This window comes from Pseudogymnoascus verrucosus (assembly GCF_001662655.1).
Source record: "Pseudogymnoascus verrucosus strain UAMH 10579 unplaced genomic scaffold scaffold_66, whole genome shotgun sequence".
In the NCBI taxonomy this organism is placed as follows: Eukaryota; Fungi; Ascomycota; class Leotiomycetes; order Thelebolales; family Thelebolaceae; genus Pseudogymnoascus; species Pseudogymnoascus verrucosus.
This window is the reverse complement of record NW_017263717.1, coordinates 69,004-85,789: the sequence shown is the minus strand read 5'-3', so window position 1 is coordinate 85,789 and position 16,786 is coordinate 69,004. Positions and strand designations below refer to the sequence as shown.

The following is a 16,786-nucleotide window of genomic DNA, read 5'->3' as shown; positions in this document are numbered from 1 at the left end:
TTGGCCCGGCTCCGCACATCCTCTCCAGCACCGCTACACATGATCAACAAACAAGCTTGTGGGGAGCGGGGAAGGCAAACGCAATGTGGAAATGCCGGCACGGATAGTGTAGAACCTAATGCACCTGACATTCGATGCATTCGAAATGCTTGTTTGCGCATGGCGGGGTTGCAGATCTTGCTGCAGGTCTAACGTGCAAAGCCCTGTAGCTCGGGCCGGTAGTCCGGTCGAGATGAGTACCCTGCCGAGATAATGTATGTGCCGCTTCCGTTGAAAATTGCTGTAACTTAATAGAACTCTAGTAGAATTAGGTGCCTTTGGTAGAGATGCGTTGTATATCCGGGGTCTTGAAGCCTTAGACATAAAGGCCAAAATTGATTAGGATAGTGCGCCACATCCAGCTTAGTAACTAATTAGACCTGGTACGAAACCGCAAGTGACTTTGTATCCAGAGTCGCGTTGAAGCCGGCATCGACTAAATCGTCTCGCACTTGCCAAAACCTTGCATGCTAGACCTCCTCGAAGCACACTGATAAGTGTGGGTTAGGTAGGCTCGTACCATGCCTACTGCCATCAAGCTAGATCACCGGAAACCCATCACATACGAGTCAGCACTGAACAAGGACGCAAACATCATTAGAGGAAGCATTGTAGTTGTTTTTGAGTCCCGTTTTGTAGGGGGAAGAGCTGCCTTGCCACCGGGAGCTCCTACGGTGGAGTTGAACCACCCTTCAGCCGCTCTTCATTTTAAGTTTGTGGGGGTGCGTCATCTGATGCGTTTATAGGCATAGGTAGAGTCACCATTTAGAATTCAATCATATAAGAACTGTTGTAATTAGTTAGTGGAGTCGTGTGAATCAGTTTCGCTAGGGATATAGGCTAGAAGCCCTTCCTCTATAGCAGTATCGTCCTAGTGCGCTAGGCAGAGAGGGCCAGTTATAATTCTAATTGCTCGGGGGTCTTCCCCCATATTTCTTTAAAGATGCTTAGGTTATAGGCATAGTTGCTATATAATTCTTTAGTGCTAAGTATGCGCTCGGTAAGGATACGGTCCTTAAGCATTGCTCAGAATATAGATCTTATAGTATTTAGCGCCTAGGTTTAGGTAGGGGCAGCGAAGGAGTGGGTAAGGTAGGATTTCCATAGGCACTAGGCCGCCGTCTAGAAGATAGTATGCTATCTTCTTTGCGGGGTGTTGCCTTCCTTAACTCCAAAGGCTATAAAGGCAATGAGTTTATTAATAGATTTTGGTAGGGTAAAGGGGATTAGGCTAAGGGAGTCTTAGACTTTCTTTGCGTCTAGCTATACTTCTGTTGCGGTGTCGCAGGAGATCTATATGTAGTTAGTAGTGAAGTCACAGTGATAGAGCGGGTAGAGTTGTTAGTCCTCCGGTATCTAAGATAATGATTTTCCTGTGACTATAGTGCCGTGGAGGAGTCTCTAGAAGAGATCGCCCGCTTTATTATAACTATATTTGTCCCGGGCAGTACGCTAGAGCGATGCGGGGGACTCAGTAACATTAGTAGCAATTTTGTAGGCAGTGTGTGGACCTGCGGTTTTATATGTATAGTCTATGTTGGCTAGTCGTCGAAGACGGAGGATCTTGTATGCTTGTGTGAATGTGAGGCTTCGGAGTGGTATTCTCTTTTTGTGCTATTTGATAAAGAATTCGTCTCGCTGCGCGTAAACATCATTAGTCAAGCAGCATACCTTGAGGCAGCCACGGAGCTCTATCAGTCACTCTGGGACCAGAGGCAAACTATTTAGGCACTTGATAGGCACCACTTGAGGCTCAGTAAGCAAGACACCTGTATCGTCAATGCAAAGGCCCAATGGATTCGTGGCAGCTTCAATGTTTGCGTACCTATCGAGGTACGATCGACCCGTTACTACAAGAAGCTCATCTTTCGTTGTCCTATGCTACACAAGCTTGCTGAGGTCAAGTACCCCGGAACGGTGGATGAGAAGTTGAGCTCCGAGGTGGGAACGTATGCCTGGATACAGCATCAATGTCCTGATATCCGCATCCCACACTTATACGGCTTCGGCTTCTCTGATCATCGTCATGTAAGTTATTATACCTACCACTTAACAGATTTCGTGCTAACCATGCTACTGGTATATAGTTCGTCCATGAGGAACAAAGACCTTTCTACATCCGTGTGTGGCGCATGTTTCAACGCCGTCTCCGTGATCTTCTTCGATGCCACACTCTCTCGCCCTACACGGCCCACCCAACAAGCCAACGACTTTCTGCTGCATACATGATACTTGAATATATTAGTCCTGATATGGGTCAGATTCTCTCTAGCACCTGGGATAAGCACCAGAATGACCCATCCCGCAGGCAGAAGTTCTTTCGAGGCATGGCCCGCCTGATGCTTTCGTTGGCAAACATCCCTCAGTCTCGAATCGGATCATTCCAGTTCCATGCTAACGGAACGATAACGTTGACAAACCGACCACTGCCTTGCTCTGTTGTTATTCTGGAAAACGAGGGTGCGCCGAGAACGATACAGAGGAACGAAACGTACACCTGTACTGAGCCGTTCGTTGCAGACATGCTTACATTTCATGAGAACAGCTTCCTTAGCAATCCAAACGCAGCCTATGACGAGGGTGACTGCCGTGGTCAAATGGCAGGCAAGGCATTACTTTGGATGCTATCACATCACTACGTCGAGCGGAAACGTCGCAACGGGCCCTTCTATTTCCAGTTTACTGACCTCCATGCAAGCAATATCTTCGTTGACGAACAGTGGAACATTACTTGTTTAATAGATCTCGAGTGGGTCTGCGCTTTGCCCGCAGAGATGCTTGCTGTACCTTATTGGCTTACGGGACATGGTATCGATGAGATAGTAGGCGATAACCTGAATGAATTTGATGTGATTCGACAGGAATTCATGAGAATATTTGAGGCAGAAGAGGTTAACATGGCCTCGAAGCAACATCCGCCTGTGCTGGCGAGTATTATGCATGAAGGCTGGGAGTCTAATGGGGTATGGTTTTGGCGTTGTCTTACATCTACAAATGTTATGATTTCTCTTGTGGAAAACCATCTCTGTCCTAGATTTTCTCGCCTGTCCTCTGAGGCCGAAGAGATTATCTCTCAGTATTTGTGTCCAGATTCTGCTAAGGTCGTTGAGAGAAAAGTCGCTGACTACAAAGGGTACGAAAAGGATTTAGGAGCCTTATTTAACATAGACTGAGGTCTATAATAGCTAGAGTTGAACTTGGGAAATTTACGCAGACTAAGATTACTCTCCCTGTCACTTTGCGTCCTTCTCCTTTCCGCCCTCTTCCTTTATGTCCTTCTCCTTTGCCTCTTGATTCTCCTTCTCTCTCTGCTCTCTCTTCTTCTTTCTCACCTCTCTATCCTTCTTGGTATTTTTACCAGATGAACTTACAATCTCATAGTTTGTAGTCAATTTCCACAAAGTTATTAGAGGAATGAGCCTCACTAGATGCTTGGTTTCCTAGAAAGATACATACGTTTAGCTCTTCCGCCTCGCCTGAGGTGTGGCTCCATTGGGTTCCATCGTCGGCCATCATTAAGTCTGCTTATAGAGGGTAGACGGTCGATATCGTAAGATTGCAGGTGTGAATAATGGCATACGTTAGTGTCGAGGGGAAGAAGGGGGTGATGACACGGTAGAGCGATCAGTGTTCGTTACGGCAACACAATGTTGGGGGAGGTGGACGAGCAGCCGGAGATTCGATGGGTTATTTATTGGCCCTGTAACCGCAGGATTTTCGAGTAACAGCGTGCACATCCCCAGTTGGCTCGGTGCGGCCGGTGCTGCCTAATATATGCAGCTACGATCATAGCTGAACTCTGAGCTGTTCAGCTTGCGATTCCTGAGGGTTTCGGGCGTGACAAGGATGAAATGCATGGTTGCTAGATTCTGGTTGCTAGATGTAGGGATGTGGAGAGTGTTTGACATCTGTGAATGAAGATCGATGATGGTTATGAAGAAGGGGGAGAGAGCGCTGCTTTTTATATCTTAGAGGCTGCTCTAAAGTTAGCAACTAGTAGTTCCGTGCTGTTGCTACATTACTTTGCAAGAGCTGTTTCAGTCATCCGTTATAGCTTCTTGTTGTCGCTCTATTCGCGTCGTTTCAGGCGAAAACCTGTGAGCTTTTCGTTACTTCCATTTTGCTAGAGATCAGCATTGATTTATCTACGACACTTCAAGCAGAGTAACCGGGCTAAGAGTCACACTATGAAAAGCTGCATATATGTTCCAAGATATTCTTTCAATCCCCCAATTTCAACCCCGTTTTGTCCCCATCTTCATTCTAAAACATCACAACCCCTTACTAGGAGTTCCCATCCCACTCGGCGTCCCCATCCCCGTACCAAACCCCCCATTCCTAACCGGCGTCCCCATTCCCATACCCATTCCTCCGCTCCTAACCGGCGTCCCCATCATTGGCGTCCCCGCCCCAGTACCACCATTCTTCGAAGGCGTCCCTACATCGCCTCCCCTCCCAGGCGGTCTAAATCCGCATTCTCTCCCCACACGATACACATCCGCCAATATCTCCTCCAGTACGCCCGCCTCTACAAACTCCCTCCACTTTCCCCACAGCCGTAATGCCGTGCGCGCATCCTCGATACTATCGTGCACCACGACCTGGATATCCTCTTTCAACAACACCCATGCCAGGAAGGCCAGACTCAATTTCCGCAGGCGTGCGGCGACGAAGAAAAGCTCTGCTGTGTCGATCACTTGCGCCTTGGGGACTTGGATATTCACGACGCGGAAATCTTGTTTTAGGCCGTGGCCGAGGAATGTGACGGAAAGATTGACGAGGATCCAGAGACGCTTATAAGCAGTCTTCAGACTCACAAGACTATGCGGGCTCGTCCGTGGATCGAGGTCCCCGGCCTGGATTCCGGAGTAGCTAGTCAAATAATCCACAATCGGCTCGCGGCTCGCAATATAATCATCAATCAGCGGCGTCGCAGGCGGTAGTGAGGCGTCGAGAGCAGTTGCGGGGGCAGGTCCTCGCACGACGGACACCCGGGCGAGGGCGTATACGATAGGCCGGATAGTGGCACGGTCGCCATCGCTGTTGATTTCGATCTCAGGCTGGCGAATAGAAACAAATTCTGTGTCAAGGGCTAAGATGGTGCCGTGCGTGGGGCGTTCCGTTAAAGGATTTAGGGGGGTGTGAGAGCGTGGAGCAGAGGGGTTAGGACCGGACTCTTGGTAGAGGAGGGAGGTGTCGAGGTTCTTTTTCCACGAGTCGTCGATGAGGTTGTTTGCAGATTTGATTTGGAAGGCGAGGACGGAGGGGAGTTTCCAGGCGGGGTTGAAGGAGAGGGCTTCTTCGCGCTTGGTGGGGCGGACGAGGAAATCGTTGAAGAGGTGCCAGCCATCTTCGCCGGGTGAGGTGGGCATTGAGTGTGCCACTGTTTGTGTTAGTAAAAAGAACTCAGGCTACTGGAAACAAACTTACCATTCACGACAGATACGAGGTGCGACTTCTGGTGCTGTCCACTGTCCACATCGGCGGCGACGCCAATCAGGGAGTACACTGTAATATTGTGCATCCCCCTCTGTAAGTGCAACTTCAGATCCTCGCCTTCATAACAGAAGAATTGGCCCTGCTCGATAATAACGCCAATCTCATCCGGAAGCCATCCCGGCGTTCCCCATAACTGCTTCGCCTCCGGGCTCAGGATGGCCGCATTAAGAATCAACACAGGCGGCACGTTGTGGATCGTCCTACGTGTCGCGAGCGACTGATAGCGCTGGCAGCGGCTACACCAACCACGGCTCGTCGTCTCGCGCTCTATGCTCGACTTGAGGACTTGCGAAAAGGAGACTTTGGGCGGACGTAAGTTGCGCCCTACCGATTTGGGGAGGGGATAGATGAGCTCATTCACAAATGTCGTGCCGGGGCGCGTGTGCTCGCTGCGGCAGTTCATGCAGCGGATCGCTGTGGTTGCCGGTGTGGCTAGGAGCTGGCCAAATGCATCGGAGTGCGGCGCGATGCTCTTGTAGTCTTGCGTCATGCGGTCGAGTAGGAAGCGATTTAGACCCTGAAGCATGGTGGTTAGAGAGGCGCCTGGAGCATCCTCTTCTAGTAAGGCTAGACGGGCGGCTTCAGGGTGGTTGCTGAGGACTTTAAGGAGATTTGTCGCCTGGCATATAGATCCCTCCGCTTTCTCGAGCATGTCGAACAAGAAGCCCATCTCGCACAGAAGACAGGTCGGGTTTGCACAAGACGTCGCGGTGTGCTGTAGTGTTATATTTCTAATCAGTGGAGTAAAATGTAACACTTGCAGAATGGGGTTGGCGTAAGAATTTGATATATGAATCTCGAGGCCAGAGTATTTGGTTTTGTTATAGAACCTATGGTTGTAAGTATCCGTCAGCCCAAGCAGAGTAATGTGCAAACTTACCCGAAGTCAAAGTCGTCAACACCGAATTTACTATACTTGATCTCCACATTACGATACATGACAGGAACATCTGCTTTCAAACTCGAAAGTTCGGCTGCACCCAGTGCATCTGCAACGTCACTGATCCGACGGTCCATCGTATTGGAGTTTGCAGATTCACGAGCTTTCTCGCTCAAGAATTTTGGTGCTTGGAGGCTAGCCGTAGACTTATCTGGAGTGCGGGTATCGCCAACTTGGTTACGTCTTGTGGTTTTAGTATTGCGGCCGTATGCTCCCCACTCGATTGGTGTGAGGCCTGCGAGGAACTGTGGATCAATCTTTGACGGAGGTGCTCCCACATCAGATATAATATGTGTGGGCCAAGCAGATAGAAGCTGCTCCCTATAATATGGCATTCCGATGCTGTTAATAGGCCTACGCCAGGCAAATATCAGTTATATGTATGCACAGTTAGGACGGAAGACTCACGTCACTGTGTCCCAATCCATACGTGAATGCTCCTCTTCTGGATCGGCAAATTCAACAGGATTGCTGAGCTCAGCAAAGCGAATCCGTGAAGGCGAGCCCCAGAGGTGCACATTGCACTCTGCGTCAGATAAAGCAATTGCTTCTCCTGAAGGTGCAATCTCTATCATAGTTAAGTAGGTAAGTATGTTAGCCTGACGAACATTACTAGTATTCACATTCATCAGGTCTACTATGTGCATTTGACCCAGCTGTGACACAACAATGCTTGTAGTTGACATCCTTGGATGCATGCGGACGTAGGCTGCACCGGCTGGAAAGGGTATGGGTGGAAGGGAGACGAGGTTTTTGAGGTCGAAGACACCGACAAGCGGGTCCAGCATATATGACTGGCCCTGGCGGAGCGAGTAGCCGCATGTAACAATGAAGTCATGCTGTGCATCTAAGTCGCTGATCATCGATGTGTGGGCGTTCCAGGTTTTGACGATGTTGAAACTAATGGGATCGAGGATGTTTACCGCTCCTTTCGTAGTCGCGGCGCAGATATAGCGACTCCGCTTCATAATCGTATATTGATCAGGGGTTGGGATCTAACCTGTCAGAGCCATTCCATGTATAGGCAAAAGGAGACATACCTCTTTCGTAATTTCTCCTTTGTTGACATCTATAACAAACATCTGGTCTTGGAGGCCAGCAACAATGATTTCGTTGGTGCCTTTCGAAGTAAAACTCATACAGCGCAGATCTTTCATATTGTCATGGCTACATATCCCAGGTCAGCAACTCGTCCAAAGTATGTTGGTAGAATTCACTCATACACTATATGCCATAACGGAAGGCCACGCCTTGTGGACATGTGGACACTCTTCGTCCCGAGAGCTATAACGCCCTTGTCGTGAAAGAGCAACTGCCTCACCGGCCCATCGCCATAAGGGTGCGCTCGAAAGGAGGTGTGTTTCTGTAGCTCGGAGCTATAAAATGAGGTGACTCGGCCCTATACCATCCCATGAGTTAACTTCAATAGATTGCGGGAGGACTAAACCATACGTAATCGTTGCCGACCCAGAACAGCTCTTGCATAGTGTCGAACGCCATAGTCGCGACTGGCGAAGGCACGGCATGGCGACCCGGCGGAGGGAGCGCAAGGCGCGCAACCTATATCAGATAATATTAGCTATCCATTCGAAGGCAGAAAGTCGAAGCTGTCAATGGAGCCGCATGCGCCCCGGCGGGGTTGTTGAGGACGCGCTTTGAATGGCACCACAAAGGCGGTGTCGGCAATCCAGAGGAGTGCAAGGAGAAACATCATCAAAAGTCATCCATACCTCATCCCAGTCCCCATCCATCTATTACAGCTTCTCGTACTGCGCGTCTTATACAGACATTGTCAGTGAAGCTGTAGTTACTTACACGCGTGAATGTTCGAGGTCTCCACATGAGGTGGCAATAAACCCCATTTAGGAGGGCGGTGAGAAGTAACGTGGGACACAAGTGTGGAGTGATTCGAGACGTGTTTCTGATATGAGGATTATTAAGACTCCTACGAGCAATTTTGGTCATTTAAACTTTCCACCGGTTTATTATGATGGCAGATCCAGTGTCGAGTAGTCCATAGTTACTAGATGGAATCCGTTCGTTGAATTCGTCGCACTTGGCGAACAGAGGTTAAAACGCAGTCACATTTGTACACCCATGACCTACATAATATGTGTACTGTAACTTGCTTTTAATCTATCATATATGCATAATCCCTTTCATGAAGCTACAGTTCTCCAACCTGTGCCCCTCTGCCTCCCCCTTTTCCCGGTAGGCCGTCAATGGTCTAGGTAGTCAAAAAATTACGTTATACTTTAAGCTGTTGCTGACTGGTCCGTAATGAGCTTCGTGATCTTGCCGATGGCAATTGTTTGACCCTAATGACTGGTTAGTTTAAGGTCGGCATCTTGTGAGTAGAATGAACATACCTGGTCTCTCAAAGTAAAACGGCCCAACTGAGGGTAATCCTCGAACCTCTCCACGCAGACGGCCCCTGCGCCTCCAATGATCTCCATACGCGCGATAATGCTCTCTCCCTTCTTAGCATGCGACGGTGGTACCTTTGATTTGCGCCCAGTGCCCTTCTGGAGCTTGTGCAGCAGAGCTGCAAAGGTGACCTCCTCGATTGCCGAATGGACGTGCATCACGCAGTTGAATCCCGCAGAAAGAATGCTCTTGAGGTCAAGGATGCGGATCTGGGCCTCGAAGGCAGTGACGCAGTGAACGAGACGCTTTGGCGAGCACAGCACAAAGCCAGGAAGCACATCTTCCTCTTCGACGCCGCGCAGGCGGACGCGAATCTGGTCACCTGACTGGGCGATTTGAGTTTCCTCTTCAGTCTCACCATAAAGAGCCGCGACTTCAACGTTGTTGCGGTTAGGCATGACGACAAGCGACGCCCCCTTCTTGATAACACCAGCTTCGATTTTTCCTTCAACGATGGTTCCCATTTCACGGTATTTACCGTTGATAGGCATCATGAAAGGAGCGTTAAGCTTGCGCTCTAATGCGGACATGTTGTCCAGGTACTCAAGAAGAGATGGCCCATCGTACCATTTGCACAGGTCCTTAGGGATGCGGTCTTTGATACCAGCCGTAATCTGAGCCGCAATAGGCATGAAAAAGACATCCGTCTTCAAGTTGTATCCAGTTCCCTTGAGGAAAGCTGCGAGCTTTGTCGTACACTCGGTGTAGCGCTCCTTTGACCAGGCTACAGTTGGGTCGTCCATCTTGTTGATAACAACAATCAACTTGTTCACACCCTGAGTCTTGGCAAGCATAGCATGCTCTCTTGTCTGTCCACCCTTTTCGAAACCGGTCTCATACTCTCCCTTACGTGCAGAAATAACCAAAATGCCTACATCGGCTTGGGATGCACCTCCAATCATGTGAGGAACATATGTCTTGTGACCGGGAGCATCCAAGATACTGTAGCGGCGCTTGTCGGTCTCAAAATAACCACGACCGACCTCTACAGTCTTTCCCTTGGAACGTTCTTCCTTGGTCAGATCCAAGGCCCACGAAAGATACCAAGTCTCACGACCCATTTCCTTCGCCTCCTTCTTATTCTTCTCCATCGTTCGCTCGTCAACCATACCAGTAGCATAGAGAATGCTTCCACCAAGGGTCGATTTTCCAGCATCAACGTGACCGATAAAGATGATGTTTACGTGCTCCTTTCCGTAAATTTCCTTCAATGTCTCTTGGTCGACATCAGCAAGCTGCTCTTTCTCCACAGCATCAGCCTCCCTCTTTGCCTGCTTCTCAGCGATAGCGGCGCTAGGGCTCGAGCGTCCAGAAGATGGAGCAGGCGAAGTCTTTCCAGTAGCAGCTCCATCAGCTTTGGAGATTGCCTTCGTTGCGGTAGCCTTGCTTCCTGCGGCGGGTGCGGCTTCCTTTGCAGCCTTTGCAGCCTCCTCTTTCTTTGGTTCCTCCTTCTTGACTGCCGGGAGTCCTATCGACAAAACCTTGGCCTTTGGAGCTGGCGCGTCGCCTCCGATGCTAAGAACCTTGGGGCCACCCTCCTTGGTTGCAACAGGCTTGTTTAGTGTTCCAGCCGCAGCTGTACCTGCGGGAGCGTCGGAGCGTTTCGCAATGGTCGGCACCTGAGATGGAACGAAAGCCTGCTGGGCGGCTTGTTGTTGCTGCCCGTAGCCAGAGTTCTGTTGTCCTTTATATTTGTAAGTATAAAATTCCAAAATAGCCTCCACAATAGCATTCAAGTGACAAACTCACCGTATGTTTGCTGGTACCCCCCTTGGTTATAACCACCCCCGTAGCCACCTTGGCCGTATTGCCCATAGGCTTGTTGTCCGCCATACTGCTGCTGCTGCTGGCCGTAGCCTTGGCCTTGGTTTTGGTACTGCTGGTATTGGGCTTGATCATATCCGCCGCCGTATTGTGGATATTGTTGGCCAGGCTGGAAAGTTTGTGCGCCCGGGGTGAATGACGATGCGCCGGGACGGAAAGTGTTGGCGTGCGCAGCGGCGTTGAGGTTCATTTGTTGAGCCTGGCGAGCGAGGTTCTCCTCCTGCGCGGCTGGGTCATCTTCCCAGGAGTTGAGGTGCGACATTGTGGTCGAGATCGTGATATTCAATGACGGTGAAGTGAAATATTGTGCCCCGCACTTTGCAAATTGAGGGGCAGAAATGTCGAAATCCACAACTAAAGCCAAGCACTCTAAATCGGTATAATGCGATATCTCCCACAAGTTATGTATTGAGCACTAGATAGAGATTTTGAACAGTAGACGAGCGTCGAGACAGGTTTGCCGTCAAAACTCGAAGTGAACTGTTCAGGTGGCCCAGAAAATTGAGGTGTGTCCAGCAAATCATATGGGTACAACAGCCATGTCGGCCTGCTTAGGTAAGCAATTCACACACGACCACCGCCTGTAAAATAACAACGGGGTTGTCTGGTGCACCGTACGTTCTGGGGACTCACCAAAACACCAACGAGCTTCACGCATAAATGATTTTTTTACTATGAATAAAGGAAGAGCTGGTCTATGGTGTACACTGTACATACAGTCTTAACAGTGAACTTAGTTCATACTCGTTAACTTATTCGCCATGGACGATTTACTGGGAAAGGCAAGTCGCTCGTTCCAAGTATCATGAAGTTTCTAATATGCGTATAGATCACGCAGCAGGCGATGGGCTATGCGATCAGGTGTGCCCCTTTTGCTTCATTGGTTTACTGTTCTAATGAAACCAGGTCTGGAATCGCCATAACAAGTGGTTATGCAGTAGGACAGTGCTCAAGGTTCTTAAAGGTGTGCTTCCTATCTGCCCAACTCGTATATAGCATTACTAATTGGTGGCTGCAGACCGTTAACAATAATGAGGAGTTTCACGAACTCCAAGGCCTTCAGATGCGGCTTGACAGCAAGATCAGAGTGAGTTATTGAAGTCATGTGATAAAGAAACTATGTTTGCGTTTGCAAAGCGGTGGTTAAGAAGCTATGATCTAACTGCCAAATACTACAGATTATTTCACCAGCAATTGACATGATCGAGCTGATGTAGGTGAGCGAACTTGCTTAATTAAATATCATACTGACTTGCAATAGCTCGGCTCGCGGCAATACTTCACTCGAGTCTGCAGTCACTCTGACAAAGGAGTTGCGCTGGGACATACAGTCTCTTGGTGTCCGTCTTGCCAAAGCTGCGGGTGCTGAAGAATCGGCTCGCCGCGGAACCGGTCGATCCAAATCTGGCCCTGGCCACAAGGCTGAATTGCGCTTCATTGTTCAAGATATAAAGCGATTGCTGACTCGTATCGAAGATGCTGTCCCGTTGATCAACCTTGCAATCGCTACATCTGGGGCTAGTCTTTCAACGACCTTGCCTGCTTCTGTGTCTCCGTCAAGACTTCTTCAAGCAAGCACTTTCCTCACGGCGTGTGATACACGTTACTCACTAGATCCCAGCCGTCCGATCCAAGTTGGGCCGACATTTACACTCTCTGTATATATGCTATTCACAGGGCATTCCAATAGACCTCATGATGAAAGAGGTCTAAGAGACATGGTCTGGAAAGAGGCCATACATAAGGCAAGAGTCAAATTAATGAGGAGCTCCTTGAGTGGTTCCTACGATGATGGCGCCAATTCTGATTTCAGGTCTTCTACTAACACCAATGACCTTGGCGATGGTTCTACCGCGGGGAGTAATGAGAATGACGACAGGTCGGAGCTTCAAATAGCAGGAGAAGGGAAAGCCAATGAGTATTCCTATCGTCTCGTTGTTGTTGAAGATCTGAATGATAATCGAGTACATACCTACGAAGAAAATGAGCCTCAACCCGGCCCGTTTGAAGATGTAGCCCTTGCAGGTTTAAGAGAGCATTTTCCGATACACCAGATATCGAAAATATTCTACGCTGACACTGGCAAAATCCTCAACATAGGCAGCGAAGGAGAAGCAAATAGCCCTGTTCTTCTTTTGAAGCGTGATGTGAACGCCGTTCCTCCACGGCGCATGATGGAATCCTCTGAACGCGACAATCTGTGGGATGAACATGAACCGTTCGAAAGCGTGGAAGGAGAAGGGAGACAGCTAGAGGACTCGATATATGATGACACCGAAACCGACCCGGATGAATCCCAGCTAGATATCGACGAGCAACTTCGCCGAGAAAACTCGGTTTTGGAGCCAAATGAGTTACCCAATGCAGATGCAGACGTACGCAAGGAACCGGTTTGGGGTTTCCCACCTAACCTGGACCCTGAATGGGTAGCTTTTGAAGTTTACGTAGGATCCGATGATGAAGAAAGCTCTGATGATGAAGAGGAACCAGCCACAGTTCGCCCAGGCTCCTCACACGAGTCACCCTCTGATCCAGATCTTACAAGAAGTTTGTCGAACCTTGACATCGGCAGCTCCTCATCAACTGGTAGCCCCAGTCCACAAAAACGTCGCTATTCCCGCCCACCGAATGCCCCACAAGCGTCTTTTACGCCTTTCGGGCCAGTTCGCTCCTCACTCTCCCTCCTAGAAATGCTCATTCGCCTCACGGCCCTCCAGCAATTCCAGCAAGCATCGCATCTCTCCATCCCGGACGAATTGCTTAACTTCTTCCTCGAAGAATCATCCACTACAGGCGCCGGTGGGGATGTCGAAGAGAGACGCCGAAGGCGCTTTGAAGCCAGACAGAAAGTCGGATTTGACCCGTATGATGAGAGCCCGATAAAACACAGAGGAGAAGATTACCAATATGGGTCTCAGCCGTCCAGCCCAGCAACGCGGGGTGGGCCTGGCTTTGATGAATATGATCAATCACCGCTGCCAAGAAAAGGCTGGGAGAGATCACGGAGCGCAACGCCAAATAGTGGAACCCCAGACTGGTTGCTGCGGAATAAAGAAAACTCATCAGGTTCTAGAAAGGGCAGGACTGGGGAATTTCCTTCGTCACCTGGGTCGCCATACATACCGGCACCGAAGGCGTCTCGTCCTCTAGACCGTATCCAACAAGAGCGGCGAGGCGCAAAGGGGAGTCCCCTGGGCAGAGGAGTCAGTGTCGAGACTGATTCGAGTCTTGGAACGAGCCCGCTCAGTCCGACTCAGAGTGGGAAGAAACTTCCAAAGGATGAATGATTAATGACGGAGGGTTGTTAGAATTATGGGGTCTTAACATTGCAAATCATTGTAATGGGGCGGTATTTCAAACGGGTTACAATAAAATTCGAGATAAATGATACCAAGATCCAGTGTTGCCCGAGTACTACTCGTTGCGAGTACTACTCGAGTAATTACTCGAGTAGTACTCGACTCGAAGAAATCTGAACTACTCGAGTACTACTCGAGTAGTACTCGAGTAGTACTCGAGTAGTTGCCAAGATAGCCAAGAAGCGGGGTAAGGACGTAGACAGAATTGTAGAATAGGAAAAGTGAAGCTTTCAATGACCTGAATATTACTGTGATACTTGCTATCGCCAAGATGAGTGAGTCTTCGCTATCACCGCCGCCCCCAGACGACGCGGACGAATATGAGAATGCTTCTCAAGAGCTACTCTTACCCCTACCACTTGTACGCATGCCTATATTGTCTCAAGACCAACCGTTACCAGATTCTGACTCAATCCTCTTTGTAAAGGGTTTATACTCTCGTACTATTCTTGATAATGCGCCCTTAAGAATATCATTTAAGTGCTTGCAGCCACATTGCACATATACACCATCACAGCCTACAAGGACGCAAACAACGAGTAATCTTTGGAAGCATTTAAAGACACAACATCCAGCAGTACATGCACAATATAAGAAAAAGCACGTTCAAGACAGAGATATACAGCCTTCTTCTTCAACTACAGCTACGTTCTTCCAGCCTCGCAAAGTATCTAGCCATACACCAAATTCGTCGAAATTTAGAGAGCTTCTACTCTCATTTATTGTATCTAATAACCTACCATTACGAACATCTGAGAGTCTATCCTTCCGGCAGCTTGTTTGCCATTTAAATCCAACAACACTTGTAATTGGACGGACGACAATTGGAAGAGACTTGCAACGGATATTTTGCATTCATAAAGCTAGGCTACAACTTGAATTGCAGCAGCATACTGCACAAGGTGGACGAATATCTTTAACAACTGATACTTGGTCCGCACGCAACTATTCTGAATACGCTGCAGTAACAGCACATTGGATCTCTGATAAGTGGCAGTTACGATGCACAGTCTTAGATGTTATTGAGCTACGAGAGCCAATCCATTCTGGTGAATATCTTGCAGAGCAGTTAATAGCCGTTACAGACGACTATGGTATTACTCCAGCAGTTTTTACTATCACTCGTGATAACGCCTCTGCAAACACTACTATGCTCTCAGAATATGAGAATTTAGCATGTAAGAGCGAAACTACGTTACAGCAACCATGGGCATATACAACAAAAGAAGGCGATGTTAGATGTATTGGACACATTATAAACCTTGCTGTTCAAGCTGCTTTAACATCGTTAAAGGCAGTACCAGCAGAGGAGCCAAATGCATACCGTCTTGAGTATGGAGCTGCCCGAGTTCCATTACTACCAGAAAACGAGTCAGTAGCTGTTCTTAGCAAACTTCGGCGTCATATATATGTGTTTCGCAACCGACGACAATGGAAAGATGCTCTAAAAAAGCAATGTGAAGCTGTAAATATTGAGTTTAAGCAGCTTAGCCTCGATATGCCAGTACGATGGAGCTCAACATATTATATGCTTCATTTAGCGTTAAGGTTACAAGGTCCAATAACAGCTCTCTGTGCATCTCAGCAGCTTGATTTAAGTATGAAAGATATAGCTTTAACAGCAAAAGATTGGCAAACGATGAAGGCGTTATCAGATTTATTCTACATCTTTATACGGCCAACAGAGAAGCTACAAGGCTCTTCTTATCCTACTTTAAATTATGCTGTTATACAGTATATGAGAATGACGCAAAAGCTTGAAGTCTTTAAAGCTGGATATACAGAGAACAGCACAATATACGACGCTTGTTTAGTAGCATTAAAAAAGCTCAATGAGTATTACTCACTTGCAACAAATCAACAGCAGAGTCATTCAACTATAGCTACAATATGCGACCCACGGTATAACTTTAACGTGTTTGATATTATCTGGCCAAAAAGCATTCAAGACACACGGAAAAGGCGGGCAAAAGCGCAGTGGCAAGAATGTTATTATAAATATTCAGGCAAGGCATCAGACATCCAAGCAGCAAAGGTTATAGAAAGTATACAAGATGAGGAATTAGAAGATGAGAATTCTAAGAAGACAGAGTCTGATTCTGAGGATGAGCTATATGTCTCACAACGGCAGCCAGATTTGGATCCAGAATGGAAGCGCTGGATGAACGAGCCAACTCTTGGGCCTAAAATTGATATACTCAAGTTTTGGGCAAGTAAGCAATACCAATATCCAATACTTGCTGCAATTGCCAAAGATCATTTAGCAATTCCTGCTACATCTGCAGAATCCGAGCGAGTGTTTAGTGTTGGTGGCGATATTATTACAAAGAAACGGAACAGGTTAGCACCATCTACACTACGATATCTTATATGTCTTAGGAATTGGGGCGTGGTATCAGTAGGTGAGGATTCAGAGGAAGACGAGGATGCATAGTTACTGTATTTCCATAGTCTATATAGCTATTAATGGTGTTTTCATTTTTATACTCGAGTAGTACTCGTAGTACTCGAGTACTACTCGAGTACTACTCTACTCGAGCCCAAAAAACAGTACTCTACTCGAAGATCTCTGAGTAGTACTCTGAGTAGTACTCGGGCAACACTGATTGCTACAGTGGACTATCATGCTAATTATAGCCGCGACTTTCCATATTCGATTATAGTATTCTACTATGGTATTTATTATAGTTTATATATG

General features: G+C 48.1%; 5 protein-coding genes across 5 annotated transcripts; 2 read left to right on the top strand and 3 right to left on the bottom strand.

Annotated features, from left to right (window-relative positions):
- Window positions 1-1,917: 1,917 nt before the first annotated feature.
- VE01_09989 (uncharacterized protein) lies at window positions 1,918-3,228 on the top strand (the record flags this gene model as incomplete). Its single annotated transcript, XM_018279396.1, has 3 exons — window positions 1,918-2,067; window positions 2,127-3,172; window positions 3,225-3,228. The coding sequence occupies 3 exons, from the start codon at window positions 1,918-1,920 to the stop codon at window positions 3,226-3,228; spliced, it is 1,200 nt and encodes a 399-aa protein (XP_018125935.1).
- A 44-nt stretch (window positions 3,229-3,272) lies between these two features.
- VE01_09988 (uncharacterized protein) lies at window positions 3,273-3,552 on the bottom strand (the record flags this gene model as incomplete). The annotated part of the gene is made up of 2 exons (XM_018279395.1): window positions 3,273-3,413; window positions 3,496-3,552. The coding sequence occupies 2 exons, from the start codon at window positions 3,550-3,552 to the stop codon at window positions 3,273-3,275; spliced, it is 198 nt and encodes a 65-aa protein (XP_018125936.1).
- A 530-nt stretch (window positions 3,553-4,082) lies between these two features.
- PAN2 (poly(A)-specific ribonuclease) lies at window positions 4,083-8,291 on the bottom strand. Its single transcript, XM_018279394.2, has 8 exons — window positions 8,209-8,291; window positions 7,931-8,038; window positions 7,702-7,877; window positions 7,519-7,645; window positions 6,887-7,473; window positions 6,419-6,832; window positions 5,470-6,368; window positions 4,083-5,422 (listed from the first exon to the last, which is right to left on the bottom strand). Exons 1-8 carry the CDS (start codon window positions 8,227-8,229, stop codon window positions 4,311-4,313), a joined length of 3,444 nt encoding a protein of 1,147 aa, XP_018125937.2. The 5' UTR covers window positions 8,230-8,291; the 3' UTR covers window positions 4,083-4,310.
- Window positions 8,292-8,596: 305 nt separating this feature from the next.
- SUP35 (translation termination factor GTPase eRF3) lies at window positions 8,597-11,329 on the bottom strand. Its single transcript, XM_018279393.2, has 3 exons — window positions 10,655-11,329; window positions 8,848-10,589; window positions 8,597-8,796 (listed from the first exon to the last, which is right to left on the bottom strand). Exons 1-3 carry the CDS (start codon window positions 10,989-10,991, stop codon window positions 8,734-8,736), a joined length of 2,142 nt encoding a protein of 713 aa, XP_018125938.1. The 5' UTR covers window positions 10,992-11,329; the 3' UTR covers window positions 8,597-8,733.
- Window positions 11,330-11,357: 28 nt separating this feature from the next.
- VE01_09985 (uncharacterized protein) lies at window positions 11,358-16,572 on the top strand. Its single transcript, XM_059464116.1, has 6 exons — window positions 11,358-11,511; window positions 11,559-11,590; window positions 11,636-11,693; window positions 11,748-11,816; window positions 11,908-11,942; window positions 11,991-16,572. Exons 1-6 carry the CDS (start codon window positions 11,491-11,493, stop codon window positions 14,014-14,016), a joined length of 2,241 nt encoding a protein of 746 aa, XP_059319296.1. The 5' UTR covers window positions 11,358-11,490; the 3' UTR covers window positions 14,017-16,572.
- Window positions 16,573-16,786: the final 214 nt, after the last annotated feature.

What these genes read in the sequence shown, in the direction of transcription:
- SUP35 (XM_018279393.2), bottom strand. Translation starts at nt 10,991, where the DNA reads ATGTCGCACCTCAACTCCTGGGAAGATGACCCAGCCGCGCAGGAGGAG. An exon ending in GGGGTACCAGCAAACATACG is followed by an intron (nt 10,590 to 10,654) that starts GTGAGTTTGTCA and finishes ACAAATATAAAG; the next exon opens with GACAACAGAACTCTGGCTAC. An exon ending in GTTTTACTTTGAGAGACCAG is followed by an intron (nt 8,797 to 8,847) that starts GTATGTTCATTC and finishes ACCAGTCATTAG; the next exon opens with GGTCAAACAATTGCCATCGG.
- PAN2 (XM_018279394.2), bottom strand. Translation starts at nt 8,229, where the DNA reads ATGGATGGGGACTGGGATGAG. An exon ending in TCTGGGTCGGCAACGATTAC is followed by an intron (nt 7,878 to 7,930) that starts GTATGGTTTAGT and finishes GGGATGGTATAG; the next exon opens with GGCCGAGTCACCTCATTTTA. An exon ending in ATGGATTGGGACACAGTGAC is followed by an intron (nt 6,833 to 6,886) that starts GTGAGTCTTCCG and finishes TGCCTGGCGTAG; the next exon opens with GCCTATTAACAGCATCGGAA.
- VE01_09985 (XM_059464116.1), top strand. Translation starts at nt 11,491, where the DNA reads ATGGACGATTTACTGGGAAAG. An exon ending in AGTGCTCAAGGTTCTTAAAG is followed by an intron (nt 11,694 to 11,747) that starts GTGTGCTTCCTA and finishes TGGTGGCTGCAG; the next exon opens with ACCGTTAACAATAATGAGGA. An exon ending in GGCTTGACAGCAAGATCAGA is followed by an intron (nt 11,817 to 11,907) that starts GTGAGTTATTGA and finishes CAAATACTACAG; the next exon opens with ATTATTTCACCAGCAATTGA.